A 15,063-nucleotide genomic window follows, 5' to 3' on the forward strand; every position below is an offset into this window, starting at 1 on the left:
TCATCAAATACCTGGGCTTCTTTTACCTTCTTGCTCTGCTGTCCTCCACCTACGGCTGTTGCCTGATAGGACAAGAGGGCTGCTTAAACCATAGCCATTGCCTCAGCATTCTACCCAGTAGGAAGAAGAAAAAAAAAAACAACATGCAATGCACAACTTCTTCATGAAGAACTTTTTTTAGAAGTCACACCCAGATCTTCCATTCATATGCCATTGATCGTATCTTGGAAAACTACCCCCAGTTGGCCACAAGGGAAGCTGGAAAATAGTGGTTCTATTCTGGGCAGAGCCACCATGTTGCCCAGTTCAGGGGGATGCTCATTTCTTTGTAGATGGAGCTTCTTTGTGTAGTGAGGTGGCGCTTATTCTGCTCAGCCGTGTGCCCAGCTAAAAATCAGGGCAACCTAACTAAGGAATATCCAGCAGATCTCTACCTGGGAGAGTCCACTCTCAGTAATAATGCAGACTCTCTGCTTCTCACTTCCCAGCAACGCAGCTCTAAATACTGCCACCAAAATCTATTTGGTTTGCTATTTGAGAAATATTGGGAATAAGGATAGCAAATAATTTTTTTTCCCCAAGTCAAACCAAATAGCTTGACAGTGGCCATGTGGAACACTGTGTTAAGAAGGATGCTGAGGCCAAGTTTGTTTAACTGGAAAAACAGTGAATCTTTGACAGACTTTCTCTTGTCACTCAATTTCTTTTCATAAATGGCAAACCATATAACGGAGATACTTCTTATCCCACTATTGTTCAAACTGATTTAACTCTTCAGTAATGAAGACTTATGTCAGTATGAGCTTAAGCAAATAAAATCGTGAATATGCTTTAAAGCAATGAGAAAACTACATAGGAGTTAATTAATTAATGTGTGATGACTGCACTCCAATTTCCAAAAGACAGAATAGATGACAGAAATAACCAAATGTAATTTAATTTTTTAAAAAAGAAGTGAGATAATTAAATTTAAAAAATAGAAAAATATGCATTCACTCGTTCTTCCATTCTCTATTGTGAACTTGGAGTGTACTAGGCGATATAATAAGTGTTAGGAACAAATTAGTGAAGAAAACAGACATAGGTTCCAAAGCCAGGATATATTTTCCTGGACCACTCTGCTGATTTTTTTTCATCCACATCCTGGTCCCCTTTTTGTCAGGAAAGGGTATAATTGATAGCTGTTGTGAGTAAGAACGAGGGGAAAGTTTACAGAATATAAATTTACCACTTACGTGAGCCACATGTGGAAAAGTTAAGAGCTCACCCTTCTTGCATTTTCTTTTTCCTTTTACTTTTACAAGAGATGAAAGAGTTAATTATTCCTCTTGGCTTCCAGCTGATGACCGTAATGCCAAGATAAACCAACTGATTTTTCATGGACTGTATCCAGGCTGCAGATGTGTTATATGTAATCTATGCATTGTTTTTCCAACTGAACCAACATTTTAAAAATTACAAGATTACACACAGAAATCTAGAATCCTGGCTTTTCTGCAAAAGTCATAACCGGCAATACTGAACTCACAGTTCAGGAGGTCGGCATTGACTAGCATGGTCGAGCAGCTGCACCCATCTGCAGGGACAGGGACACCATCCCTGATCCACCACTGTCTCCCTGCATATATCATGCACCTGGCCCACTGCACATTTCTCATCACCAGAAAACACATTCCCAAATACAGCACCCTGCCTTCCTGTCAGCTCTCTTTGATGTCTAACTATCTCCATTCCTCCCACTAGTACACCTCTGCGCTTACCTACGATGGGGTGAAGGTGATGGCTGAGGCTTTCCAGAGCCTGCGGAGGCAGAGAATTGATATATCTCGCCGGGGGAATGCCGGGGATTGTCTGGCTAACCCAGCTGTTCCCTGGGGCCAGGGCATCGACATCCAGAGAGCTCTGCAGCAGGTAAGGCCACCAATGGTTGCCGCATCTAATGGGAGCCTGGGGGATTTCAGCATCAAATTCCAATAAAACACAGCTATTCTAAAGAAAAGGAAGAAAATGCCTGAAGATCAAAACAACCACTGCGTTGTTGGTGTTGGTGGCTCTTAGCATACGTTGACGCTCACATAAAAAAAAAAAAAAAAAAAAAAATCATCATCATATGGAACAGTCATTTCTTGTAGTGTAAAAGCTGTATTTTCTGCTTAGCAATTTTGCTGAAAAAGGAGAGCTGGTGATTTTCTGTGTATGGAAAAGGGACTTGAAATACACAAGGATGAAACCGAACCATGTTAAGAGTCTCCTGGAAACACTCCCCTCTTGCCCTGATTTTCTGGATGTCTTCCTTTGCTCTCTGCACACATTTTATGAAAGCCTGGTATATGTGGACCCTAAAAATGTTTCTCAGTACTTCTGATACTACCTTCTTGCTTCCCAGCATTTTGTTCATCAATTCTGTTTGAACTTAAGAATAGTTAAAGGGCAGGGATGGAAAATGACCATGCCCCCTCCAATCAATTGGCTATGCAAATGATTCTGAGGCTGAATCCAGATAAGATACAACAGAGAGAAGCATAAATATTCAATTAGTGATACGTCTGCTGTGGAAGCAGGATGAGACAGTGGTACATGTGGGTGTATATTTAACATGCGTGGTTTAGGTTTTGGGGACTTGCCCTCAGCTTTATTGCTCTTGGGGCTCCTGTAGATCTCTAAAGCACCTCAAGCCCAGGCTATGATTCTCAAACTGCCAAGGAATAGCACTGTATTTTTGTTCTGATGCCTCCTGATAGAGAAGCTGTATTTCCTAAGGGATAGGGAGAGGACAGCTGTGCTTGCTGCAAAGGAATAATGAAGCGTTGGCCACAATGGCAAGCCAGCACAGCAAGATTATTTGGCACAAATGTCCCTCAGGACCCACCCTCCCCAACAAAGGTAGTTGCCTGCCTAAGACCAGCTTTACTTTTAAGACGACATTCAGCAGAAGATGAATTTGGGCTCCTTGGGGAGAAGATGAGCATTTCTGAATGAGCGAGAAATGTAGAGCAAAATGTACAACTATTCCCACTTGTTTGCCAACCACACGTGCACAGCTCTAGCAATTTTCACAACCTGGAGAAAGAGACGCAAAAGGAACCTCACCAGCTGTTCCTCAGCCCTGATGAGTGCCTTTCTGTAGAGAAGAATATGTAGGTCTGTCCTTTGAAATGAAGCTAAGCAGGATTTCTACTAGCTACAGGAGGAACATGATAAGGAGGACCTCCAGTTGCCATTTCTGCCCTCCGCTGGTCCCTGTGCAGGGTGGCTCCCTAGTCACTAGGCAGCAACAACAGACACCAGGCAGCTTGCAGGGAAAAATTGCCAAAAAGGACAGTGCCTGTGCATCCCTTTCCACCCCCACCCCAGCTTATTTAAAATGCTCTTTCAGACTCCACAGTCGAGACAGATTCTGTTTGCAATGTGAGGCTGGTTTCAAAAAGTCTCAGAGACTTGCCCTCAGCTTCACAACACTTCCAACTCCCTTGCCTCTCCCATCTTAATGACGTCCTGAAAGGATAGTCTGACACCACCCTGACAGTGATGAAGCCTGGGAGGCAATTCAGGGTGGCAGGAAGCGCTCTGAACTGGGAGGCAGGAGAGCTGGACTCCACATCCAGCTGGGCCCCTGGCTCTCTGGATGACCTTGAAATAATCACTTAGCTCTCCTTCCCCCTTCCCTTTCCTTCCCCATGAAAATGAAGGGGGTGGAGAGAGGACCTCAAGTCTCAATTTGTTCTGAAAATTCAGAGTCTACTTTTTTTTCTTATGGTCTAACCCATGTCCTTCTTGTTGTAGTGTATACTTAGCACTCTACTTCTGCCCTCAGTAGAGTTTGAAAGGAAGCAGTTGCCATAGTCAAAAGAATAATGACCTCTTTTATTTTATCTTGGAGCCAAGATATGTATGTGCCTGCCCTTCATCAGCTGTTGTTTGAGGACTTATGGTGTCCCCTGGCTTGGAGCCAAGCACTGAGGACAATAAAAGAAAGCAAGTCCTGCCCTCAAGAAACTACTTGCAGTGTCTATGGAGAAGAAGACACGAACAACTATCCCAAAAAACAAAACAAATAAACAAACAAACCAGAACATTCTGACCCTAAGATCAGAGGTTCAAATAGTTTCCTTTTCCAATCTTTGTTAAGCACCTAGAATGAAAAAAGTCTTTTGTTGAAAGACACCTCAGAGATTACTGACTCTCCTTTTCCCTCACTTTATAATGAAGCAGCAGACCCAGAGTTGGCAGTGACTCACCCAGGATCACACAGCAGCTTACTGGCAGAGGCTGGAACAGATCCCAGTCCAGGGCTCCTCTTCCCCCGGTTAGGTCTGTGTATGGACCCAGGGGCCCTTGCTTATAAGCATTGACCTCTGGAGCCTTCCATACATAGTCATGGCTACTGTTCAGCAATGGCTTTTTCTACAAACATCTTTTGAAATAGCCATGCCACCAGGGAACTGGGTAGATCTTGGTGGTATCCAGTCTTTGGAACCTGAGGTTTGGAGGCTCAGATGTCTACTGCCTTCACCTCTGGCCTTCGGGTCACAGAATGGGAGAGAACCTGTGGGTTAGCTTGTGTTAGAGCTGGGGTGTCTATAAGTTAGGCCAAGAGGTCCAGCACAGCTTACCGGAGTGCAAGCATGTTAGGAAATTAAATTCTGAAAAAAAGGATAATAATATGTATGGTGTGTTAAAGGTTTAGTATATACAAGGCTCTAAACATTTACACACATTATATCATTGGATCTTTGATATAACACCCTGAGGTAGGTAGTTTTATTAACTGTGCTTTGTAAATGGGGAAACTGAGTTTCAGACAGGTTATAAAACTTCCCAAAGTTATACACATACAGTGACAAAGCTGAGACTCTAACTCACATTAGATGATGACTCCCTCTGTATGCTTCACTGCTCTGAAGCCTCAAGGGCACAGCCAAACAGGGAAGACACAAGATCTATGGCCCAGCCCCAAGCAGCACATGGCCTTGGGTAATATTTGTGCACCCCCTCCCCGCTCACCCCGCTGTAATTTCCCTAGCAGCAGAATGAAGATAATCAGCTGCCTGCCTGCCCCCTGCCTGCCATCTAGGGAGTCATTCAGAATATTAATGAACCCACATCCTAGAGGCCCTCAGCACTCCAGGAAGGAGGCAACATTAGGATGCCCATATGTCGCCTTCTGGATGGCGGAGAAGACTCAACTCCCCAAGTTGGGTTCTTAATATTGGGGAGGTAATAGGCATTTGAGAATATGATTTTTGAAAAGAAATCTGTAGACTCTTTTTCTTAGAAAAATGCATACATGTACATACATAATTTCTGCATGATCAGGAGTAGAGAGAACATAGATCCTCCTAGAACCCATCCCAGGGCCTCGAATTTAGAATACCTCCCCTAAATAGTAATCATCCCTCTTAGTCTTTGTTTTTGCAACCTGCCAGTCAACAATCAAGCATATGGAAGTGAAGATATGCTCGGAATTTGCTAGATGGGGTCTGGGGTTGGGTGGGCAAAGGGAGTTTAAGACACAGTCCTGCCTTTAAGGGCTAACCCAGGTGGGTTCATGGTGCTGTGGATGGTCAGAGCAGAATGCTATCACTGAGGAATGCAGACATCAGCAAGGCTTTCTGTAGGAATGTGACTGGCCTTTCAATAGGGTGACCACTTTATTATCCAAAATCTATCATCCAAACGGGAACACTTAGGGTGAAAGGAAAAACTACAATTATTATTCTAGAACAAGAGGACCAGAACTGTCCTGCATTAGTTGATGTGCATTGTTATAAAGAAATACCCAAAACTGAATAATGTATAAAGAACAAGGTTTCGTTTTAGCTAACAGTTTTGTAGGCTGTATACGAAGTATACTGCCCACATCTCTTTTTGATGAGGGCCTCGGGAAGCTTCCAATCATGGCAGAGGGTAAAGGAAGAAAGAGTATGTTACATGGTAAGAGAGGGAGCGAGAGAGATAAGGGAGGAGGTGCCAGGCTCTTTTAAACAACCAGCTTTCATGAGAACTCAGTAAGAACTTATTTATTACCATGGGGAGGGCACCAAGCCATTCATGATAGTTCCGCCCCCATGATACAAACACCTCCCACCAGGCACCACCTCCAACCTTCAGGGTCATGTTTTAACATGAGACTTGGAGGAGAAAAATATCCAAACTATATCATCATGCCTGTATCCCAGGCAAACTGAGATGGATGGTAATGGAACCCTTAAAGGTAGGATAAATTTGAACATGGAGTAAATCGGGTTTTAGAGATTCTGGATGGGGATGTCAATGATACCCAGCAAGAGACGAGGTAGAGTGAGGGTACAAGCAAGGACTTGTAGGTGTCACACTGGCCTGTTAGGGAATTAGGCATAGAAGAGCTGGGTTCCAACCATGGCTCCACCCAGCACCATCTGGGGGATCTTGTACTAATTCCTTGCCTTTTCCAGATCTGGATTTTCCCATCTGCTGAACAGACATAATCCTCCTAGTGCTGTCTCCCTGACTGGCTTGTCACAGGGCTCAGAATTTTAAGAAAGCATCATGCTTGTGGGCCGGGCATGGTGGCTCACGCCTGTAATCCCAGCACTTTGGGAGGCTGAGGAGGATGGATCACGAGGTCAGGAATTAGCCTGGCCAGCCTGGCCAACATAGTGAAACCCTGTCTCTACTAAAAATACAAAAAATTAGCCGGGCGTGGTAGCAGGCACCTGTAATCACTTGGGAGGCTAAGGCAGGAGAATTGCTTGAACCTGTGAGGCGGAGGTTGCAGTGAGCCGAGGTCGTGCCACTGCACTCCACACCAGCCTGGGCAACAGTGTGAGACTACATAAAACAAAACAAAAACAAACAAACAAAAAACAAAAAAAAAGCACCATGCATGTGTTTCTTTGAACTTCAAGGAAGCTACATGAGACAGTCAGAGCCGAGATTATTCTTCCCATGACTCAGGCAGGAAAGTGAAGCTTAGAAGGGTTCTGAGATTTGTTCTGGCCAGAATAGCTAGCATGTGTCCCAGCAAGGACCTAGCCTACAGGCCTCACAACCAGTGAGCATCCAGGAGGAAGGATCCACCTGCAAAGGGGATACAGGAGCCCTGCATCCAGTGTGACTGCTTGGCTATCTCCTTCAGAACCGCCTTTCAGGATCCAAGGAGGGCAGGGGAGAGGAGTCACGGTTGACATCTGAAAAAAATTATTTGCTCGACCAAACATTAGTCAGGCTTCTGAACTTTCTCCTAGGCCCATTTATGCAATTCTTGTAAAATCCAGTTTTGGCAAAGACCTTGCTAAGTCAGTTTAGCAAGAACCCTGTCCACCATGTCCACCCTCTTTGCCATGATCATCTTCTTCAGCCTCCACCATCCCACAGATGATGTCAGATTATCCTGGTCCATCTTCAGCAAGAATCTTCTTAGGCCATTTTAGCCAGAATTCCTCTTAACCCTGATGCTTGCTGTTAGTAATTCCCTATTCACTGACCCCCACCCTGCTCCTTGGTTGTACATTCGCACTGGCCCACGCTGTATTTGGAGTTGAGCCCAATCTCTCTCCCCGACCGCAAGACCCCATTGCAGGGGTCTTTATACCTATTGCTATGATTCTGAATAAAGTCTTCTTTACTGTGCTTTAACAAGTGTGCTGATTAATTCTTTCTTTAACACAGCTGAAGTAATAGAGACATTAACCCGCATTCTCTCAGCACCAAGCAGGAAAGGAAATGTATGCTTCAGCCCCCTAGCAGCAGCAGACTCTGAGCTGGCACCCAGTACCCTTTACAGGAAGCCCAAGGTTAATTCTCCATCCTTCATGGAGGGAGTTGAGGGCGCCAGGATGGTGACAGGAGTTCCGGGAGCAGGAACCAAGAAGAAGTGCCTGGGCTCCATCAATCTGACCTCAGTCACCCTGGGACGGGGGGAGAAAGGGATAAGTGCCCCAATCCCAGAGTTCAGACCTGATGGATGGGGACAGCGGTTTCAAGATACACATTTCTGAGAAGCTTCTTCCTCTGACTCTGAGTCCTGACTCTCCTCAATAAATGGGTTGGGGCTGAGCCATCCTCTTGAACTCTCCTTGCTCTGCCATCATGGAATGGTGTTTCTGGGATGTCTCTTTCCCATTCTCTGATACTTTGTTTTATCTCAGTGCATGTAAGACTTGGCTTCCCCAACTAGACACTAAGAGCCTTCAGTTACCCTTGACCTCTCAATTACTTACTGTGAATCCTGGAGTCAAGCACCATCAGCTCTGAGTCTCAACAATCTCATCTGTGAAACAGGCAAAATAACCTCTGCTCTGGCTAGTCACTGGGTTTCTGTGAACATGAAATAAGCAGCTTCTTGTGAGATCACCGTGACAGTGCAAGGGGTCCTTGGGTCACTAGAAATGTGCAGGTAGGACCCTTGACCTTATTGGAAACTGAGGAAGGCAGTAAAAGTGTCAATGACATAATCTTTCTTTCTTCTGAAAGAGTCCCCTGGTCTGAGACAACCTACCAGCCCCAAGACCTCAATTTTATATTTTATGTTTCGTAACTCTTAACCACTATACACAGCACAGTAGTAGTAATCGTCATTATCATCATCTAAATAATATGAACTATGCATTGAATACTTATGTCCCAGACAATATGCTAAGTACTTCTTGGAGGAGGAAACCAAGAAACAGATAGTTTGAGCAAGGAACCCATGGTCATACAGTTAGAATGAGCAGAGCATGACCTGGGAAATGCCCAGCAGCAATAGCAGAAAGCAGGTAGAAAACACTACATTGCACGTTTTTGTGTTGTCCTCCTGAAGCCTAGCACAATAGCACTGGCCTGTGTTTGAGAGAACACTTGGTACCTTAAGTGAAGATACCAGAAGTTATCACAAGCTCCAGATTTTAGACCTGCCTCTGCCACTGGTTAGTCGTAAGACTTCAGCAGATCACTTTACCTCACAGAGTTTGGCGTCTCCCATGTAAATAAAGATCATAATTTCTAAATGGCATAGTTCAGGGGGTTCCTGTGACTAGAAGTGAAATAATATGTGTAAAAGTGTGTCATAAACATGAAGGTTTTAGAAAGTAATGTTAGTATTAAGTATCACCATTAGCAACAATGATAATAAAAGCTGGCATTTTTTGAATACTCACCACGCACCAAACACTGATCAAAAAATATCTCATTTAATCCTTAGAACAACCTTAAGACATAATTAACTCTAATTGGTTCTGTTAAACAAATGAGAAACTTAGTCATAGAGAGATTATGTACTCTGCCATACTAATATGCCATGCTGATTATTAGTATGAAACTTGAGACTGGGCTGAAAAGTAGATGCCTATTTGGATTATTAATTACACTTTCAGTTTGGGCAAATCAGTCTACCAGTCTACCATCTGCTCATCTATCCAAGTCTGTTTTTTTGGAATGAGTCACTTCCATGGTATCCACTAAACTAACACTATCTTGAACTGGAAATAAGGGAACACTAAAGATTGGCAAGAGATTACTGAGGTGATAAGAAGGTGAAGTTGCTGATGGACTGGAATTGCTCCTTTCTTCTATTCTTTGTAGTAGAATCTGTACTTTGTTTTCTCTCTGAAAAATAAAGATAGCCCAGACATTTACGGAGCTGGGGATTTCTCCAGATTTCATCCAAGAAAGTAAAGAGCGTGTTGTAAAATTTGCTCAGTGCTCTGGGCCTGTTGTGACCTCCTCACTGAGACTTCGAACCAGAAGGTGACAAGAGGGTCAGCCTCCAAACAGGAACACACACACCTGCACACACACACACATTCTCTCTCTCTCACTCTCAAACACACACAACCCCCAGTTCTTCTTTTACCTTCTAACAACAGAGGAGCTAGCCACTGTCAGAAAAAAATATATAAAACTCTGCAAAACTTCCTTTCAAGCCATTTGAAGGGGGGAAAATAAACAGTGTTCGGTCATGGGGTTGGATTTGTATTTGTAACAGGTAGACACTCACCTCACTGGCCTTAGGCAAGAGGGATCTGAGGACACATGGTGGATCACTATTAGGGAATGTGGTTACTTGTACCTGAACTGATGATACACAGCTAGACTCAGGCTCAGTTTGAGAGTGGTCTTGGATGACATTTATCAGTCACCTACAGAGCAGCAAACTCAGCCCTAAAGATCTTGGATCTCCATGGTGACCATTTGACTTTTGATGTGAATTTGAAGACAGAAGGCCATGAAAGTTTGATTTAGCCCATTTGCAGAGAAGTCTCATGCAGCATATTTGAGGGTTCCAATACAATTTTATTTTAGCCAACTGAGATTTCTTTAACACCTTACATTCTCTTGTCTGAACACAATGGGTTCTCCCCAGGTGCTTTGAAGTTTTCACACCACTTCCACATTAGCAGTTATCACTTAAGATTTAAAAAAAAAGGGCAGAGATTTTTGGAAACTGAAGGCTTAGACAGCTAAATTGCCTGAGGGCACTTGGCTATTAAGGAGTAAGCTAGGGTTAAATCCAAGTCTTTCAGTTACCAAGTATTTTATTCCCTGGACTCAGGAATAAAGAAGAAATTCTTAAAAGAATTAAGAAGTCATCCCCAAGCATAGCTTAAGGCTTCATTCATAAAGCTGGCTTCTTGTCCTGGGTCTTCTGACTCACTGCAGATGGTGCACCATTTTCTTTCCTTTGCAGATCCCCTACACTTTCTTCATCTTCAGATGTGTACCTGAGAAGGGCAGTGGTCATAGTGGTCGTGTGATAGGAGGTGTTTGGTTAGGGGTGGTGCAGACATTTCACGTTAGTATGCACTCTGACCCATTGTTAGTATTTGCCTAAAGAAATAGGTAAAAACAATTGTCAGGATGAATCCCAATTTAGGGAAAAGAGGTCTCTAATGCATCCCTTGCCTGTGGCAAGGGAGTGAAGAGTTTTAGCATTCAGGATACTCCAAGACATCATTCCATGGGACATTCTTGGGTTCTAAATTTCTACTTAAGTGGAAAAAGCAAACACATATAAAGTACATCTGCATTCACTGCCCACCACTTGGTTTTGTTTTCCAGGTGCGATTTGAAGGTTTGACAGGAAACGTGCAGTTTAATGAGAAAGGACGCCGAACCAACTACACACTCCACGTGATTGAAATGAAACATGATGGCATCCGAAAGGTAAGATCCACCTTTACTTCCATTCTGCAGAGAGGAGAGGCTGAGCAGGGACTCTGGCCAGAGCTGAGGGCCTGTGGGTCTACCTTTTCTGGACTGGATCTTTGAAGAAACTCAGACAACACAGACTCTAGACTTGGCTCTGCCACTAGCCAGCTGGGACATTGGGCAAGTCTCATTCTTCCTCTGAGAATCCATTCACTCATCTGTAAAACGGAGATTAAAAAATCTCTACATTTGTCCCAGGATGCTTGTGAAAATCCAAGGTAGAGGGAAGCACTTCTAAAACACAAAGTCATTGATGTGTATAAAATGTCACTGCTATTCCTGAGGGATTCCAAACCAATAACTTGAGAATGATGATTATTGATAAGGTGGACCATCTTTTCCTAATCGATACTTGGTCATATCCATTCTATTATTTATACAAAAGTAAGGGTGAAAATACATATGTTTACATATTTGTATAATGTATGATATGTTTGCCTATGAAAATTCTTAGAATAGCATTCAAATCCTTGGAATGACATTTCGAATTCTACCAGAACCTATGTGCCCAGGCCTCTGCCAATTTCTTCAAACTTAACCCTTGGTACTTCCTTCATCTCTCCACTCCAGTCATTCTGTTTGTCTTTCATCTCCCTGAATACACCATGTTCTTTCTTATCATTGAGCCTTCATACATGTTTCCTCTGCCTGGGACGTCCTCTACCCTCTCCCTCCTCTTGCCTGCCAATCCCTACTCAGCCTTCCACATTCAAAGTAAATGTCATTCCCCAGGGAAGCCTTCTCTGGCCTTTCTTGTTATGCCTCATAGAAGCCTCTACTTATCTGCTTATGGTCTTCATCACATTTCTAATTCCTTTTGGTGGCATAGCATGACTGGGAGGCATTGTACAGAATGGCATAGAGCTGGTAGGGTGCCATGGATCAGAATGCTGGCTCTGGAATCCTCAACACTGAATCCTGGCTTCACCACTTACTAGTCTGGGATTCCAGATAATTTATTTGAACTCTTTGTTCCTTAATTCTCTTATCCGGTAAGTGGTGATCACCTTAACCATGCCAACCTCATAGGGTCACTGAGAGGATTAAATGACCTAAGAGTGTGCAGAAGTTCTAAGTACTGGGCCTGGCCCATTGAAAGTTGGGTCTTAATCTCTCAGACTTAATGCTCTCTATGCCTGTGCTGTCAGATACCCTTGCCACTCTCCGTATGTGGCTATTTAAGTTGAATTTTAAATAAATTACAATTTAAAAGTCAGTTCCTCAGTTGTCCTATCTACATGTCAAGTGCTCAGTAGCCACATGTGGCTAGTGGCTACCACATCAGGCAGCACAGATGTAGAACATTCCCATCACTGCAGAAAGTTCTACTTTAAAGTTCTCTTTGTACACTCTCCATCCTCACCTCCCTTAAACTCGTCTTCTCTGCTCTTGTGTCTAGAACAGCATCTACTACCTCATAGCCAATCTTAACTCATCTTATTCATTACGGCTGTTAGTTGTCTATTGCTGCCGTAATAAATTACCACAAACAGTGACTTAAAACAACACAGATTTATCGTCTCACAATTCTGTAGATCAGAAGTCTGCCTTGAGTTTCACTGTACTAAAATCAAAGTGTTGGCAAGACTGTGTTTCTTCCTGGAGGCTCCAGAGTTGAATTTGTTTATTTGCCTTTTCTAGCTTCTTAAAGACCACCTATATTCCTTGGCTCCCGTGTTATGGAGCTTTCTCCATATTCAAAACCAGCAATGTTACATCTCTCTGACGCTTCTTCTATCATCACATCTTCTCACTAACCACAGCCTTCCAGAGCCCATCTCCCGTCTCTGACTGGGAGATTTCCTCCTTCAGGAATCAGCTACAGTAACCTGCCTTAACTTACAGCAGGTACCAAATAAGGGCACACTATTTGGCTATGAATGTAGCCACTGGGAACGTATCCACTTTTCAGCAAACTTTTTGCATGCTGATTGTACACGAACACTCTTTCTGGGCTCAAAAACCCTTGAGAATGACACTTATCCAGAAATAGTCCAAGTCTGAGTTCATTTATGTTGTCCCCTGCTCTTCTGATTTCTGCTGCTTGAGAAGACATTTGCTAGATCACTTAGGTCTTATAACCCTCAATTTTCACATCTGTAAAATGGGCACAGATCATGTCTGCATTAGTACCTGATCACTGTTCAGTGAATGTTACCTATGTTAGTGGTATTAACAGCTATGGTAAATGTTGAACAGGTAGCACATGGCTGAAATCTGGAGAACACTGAGGTGGCTTATTTATTTCAAGGTATTTAGCAGCTGCTATTAAGAGTACTGCCTCTGGAAGGGACATTAAATATGTGACCACCTCCCCAAAGCCATCTTCCTTTCAGATTTATTTATTTATTTATTTATTGAGACAGAGTCTTGCTGTGTTGCTCAGACGGGAGTGCAATGGCGTGTTCTCAGCTCACTGCAACCTCCACCTCCCGGATTCAAGCGATTCTCCTGCTTCAGCCTCCTGAGTAGTTGGGATTACAGGCACCTGCCACCACACCCAGCTAATTTTTGTATTTTGGGTAGAGATGGGGTTTCACCACATTGGCCAGACTGGTCTCGAACTCCTGACCATGTGATCCACTCATCTCAGCCTCTCAAAGTGCTGGGATTACAGGCATGAGCCACCGTGCCCAGGCTTTTTTCTTTCTTTCTTTCTTTCTTTTTTGAGGCAGGATCTCACTCTGTCGCCCAGGCTGAAGTGCAGTGGTACGATCATAGCTCACTATAACCTCAAACTCCTGGGCTCAAGTGATCCTCCCACCTCGGCCTCCCAAAGTGCTGAGATTACAGGCATGAGTCACTGTCCCCAGTCCCTTTCTTTCAGATTCTGAGAACTGATGGTGTCACCCCCTGCCTTGAAAATGGAAACATAGATATTGTAGCATTTTTGTGTAAGGCCGGAGCAGGCAAGCCTATTGCTCCTAGATAGAAAAGTGTTGACCGTAGACCTGGGCTGTTCCTCACAATCCTCAGAACGGCCTTTTGACCTCAAGGGAAAAAAAATATTACTGTTTCCTGGATAGAACAAATTGGCATTTCTACATTGTATGTGAGTAGTTACGTGTTTGCCATAATTAAAATATGGATGTTGAACTGTTTTCCCCAACTCTGGAGTAGTGGATTAGCTTAAAATATAGCCAGATTATTTTCTACACATTAGTGGTCACTGGATATATTGGGGATATAGTGAGGGTGCAACAAGTAAGAATAGAAGCCAGAGACTTCTACCCCATTTTTGCCATCATCCAGCTGTGTGGCCTTCAGCATGTCTCATAGTCTCTCTGGGTCTCTAAAATAAATGAGAGACATTGGGCTGTACGAACCCTAATGCCTCTCAAATCTGACACCTTGGGTATCAGTGCCATCTGCTGCATTTTTACCATCCTCTCCCTACTCACATTGCTCCTCCCCTGGCTGGACTTTGGCTTCCTCTGTGAAAGTAGAGTTTCCATTGGGGCCTTCATCAGTTGACAAACTGTCCTTTGGTATGAAATTCCCTGGTTGTTACTCCCAGAACCAGAGGTCCCAGCCCTTTGAGTTGACCCTAACTATTGCCCAGAGACTGTTGGGAGACTTTTTATCTCTTCAAGACTTGCTCTTCATCAAGAACTTCTCAGAAGTGGAGGCACTGTAGCAAGATTAATGGTTCTCAAGCCTCAGCAAATAGAAGAATTACTGGGAGGCCTTATTTAAAATGCAGATTCCTGGGTCCCGGCCCCTGGATACTCTGCTTCTGGAGAACACAGATGAAGCCTAGGAATCTGCACTTTCTTGAATCCTCCTCTCCAACCTGCAGATTTTCTGGTTGGTGCTCTAAAGGGTTTGATAAGAATCACTGGCAACTACCAAGGAAAGAAGATGGAAGTAAAAGAAATATAATATAATATAATA

At 43.6% G+C, this 15,063-nt stretch overlaps 1 protein-coding gene across 3 annotated transcripts in view; it reads left to right on the top strand.

The window, feature by feature from the left end:
• GRIA1 (glutamate ionotropic receptor AMPA type subunit 1) overlaps positions 1 to 15,063 on the top strand; it is a 321,543-nt gene that overhangs the window by 184,677 nt on the left and 121,803 nt on the right. For all 3 annotated transcript variants that reach the window (XM_031666559.1, XM_021939888.2, XM_031666558.1), the window contains exons 7-8: positions 1,744 to 1,911; positions 11,020 to 11,124. In XM_031666559.1, coding sequence (XP_031522419.1) covers positions 1,744 to 1,911; positions 11,020 to 11,124 — 273 coding nt within the window. The remainder of the gene's footprint in view (positions 1 to 1,743; positions 1,912 to 11,019; positions 11,125 to 15,063) is intronic.

Source organism: Papio anubis, chromosome 5 (assembly GCF_008728515.1).
Source record: "Papio anubis isolate 15944 chromosome 5, Panubis1.0, whole genome shotgun sequence".
Classification (NCBI taxonomy): Eukaryota; Metazoa; Chordata; class Mammalia; order Primates; family Cercopithecidae; genus Papio; species Papio anubis.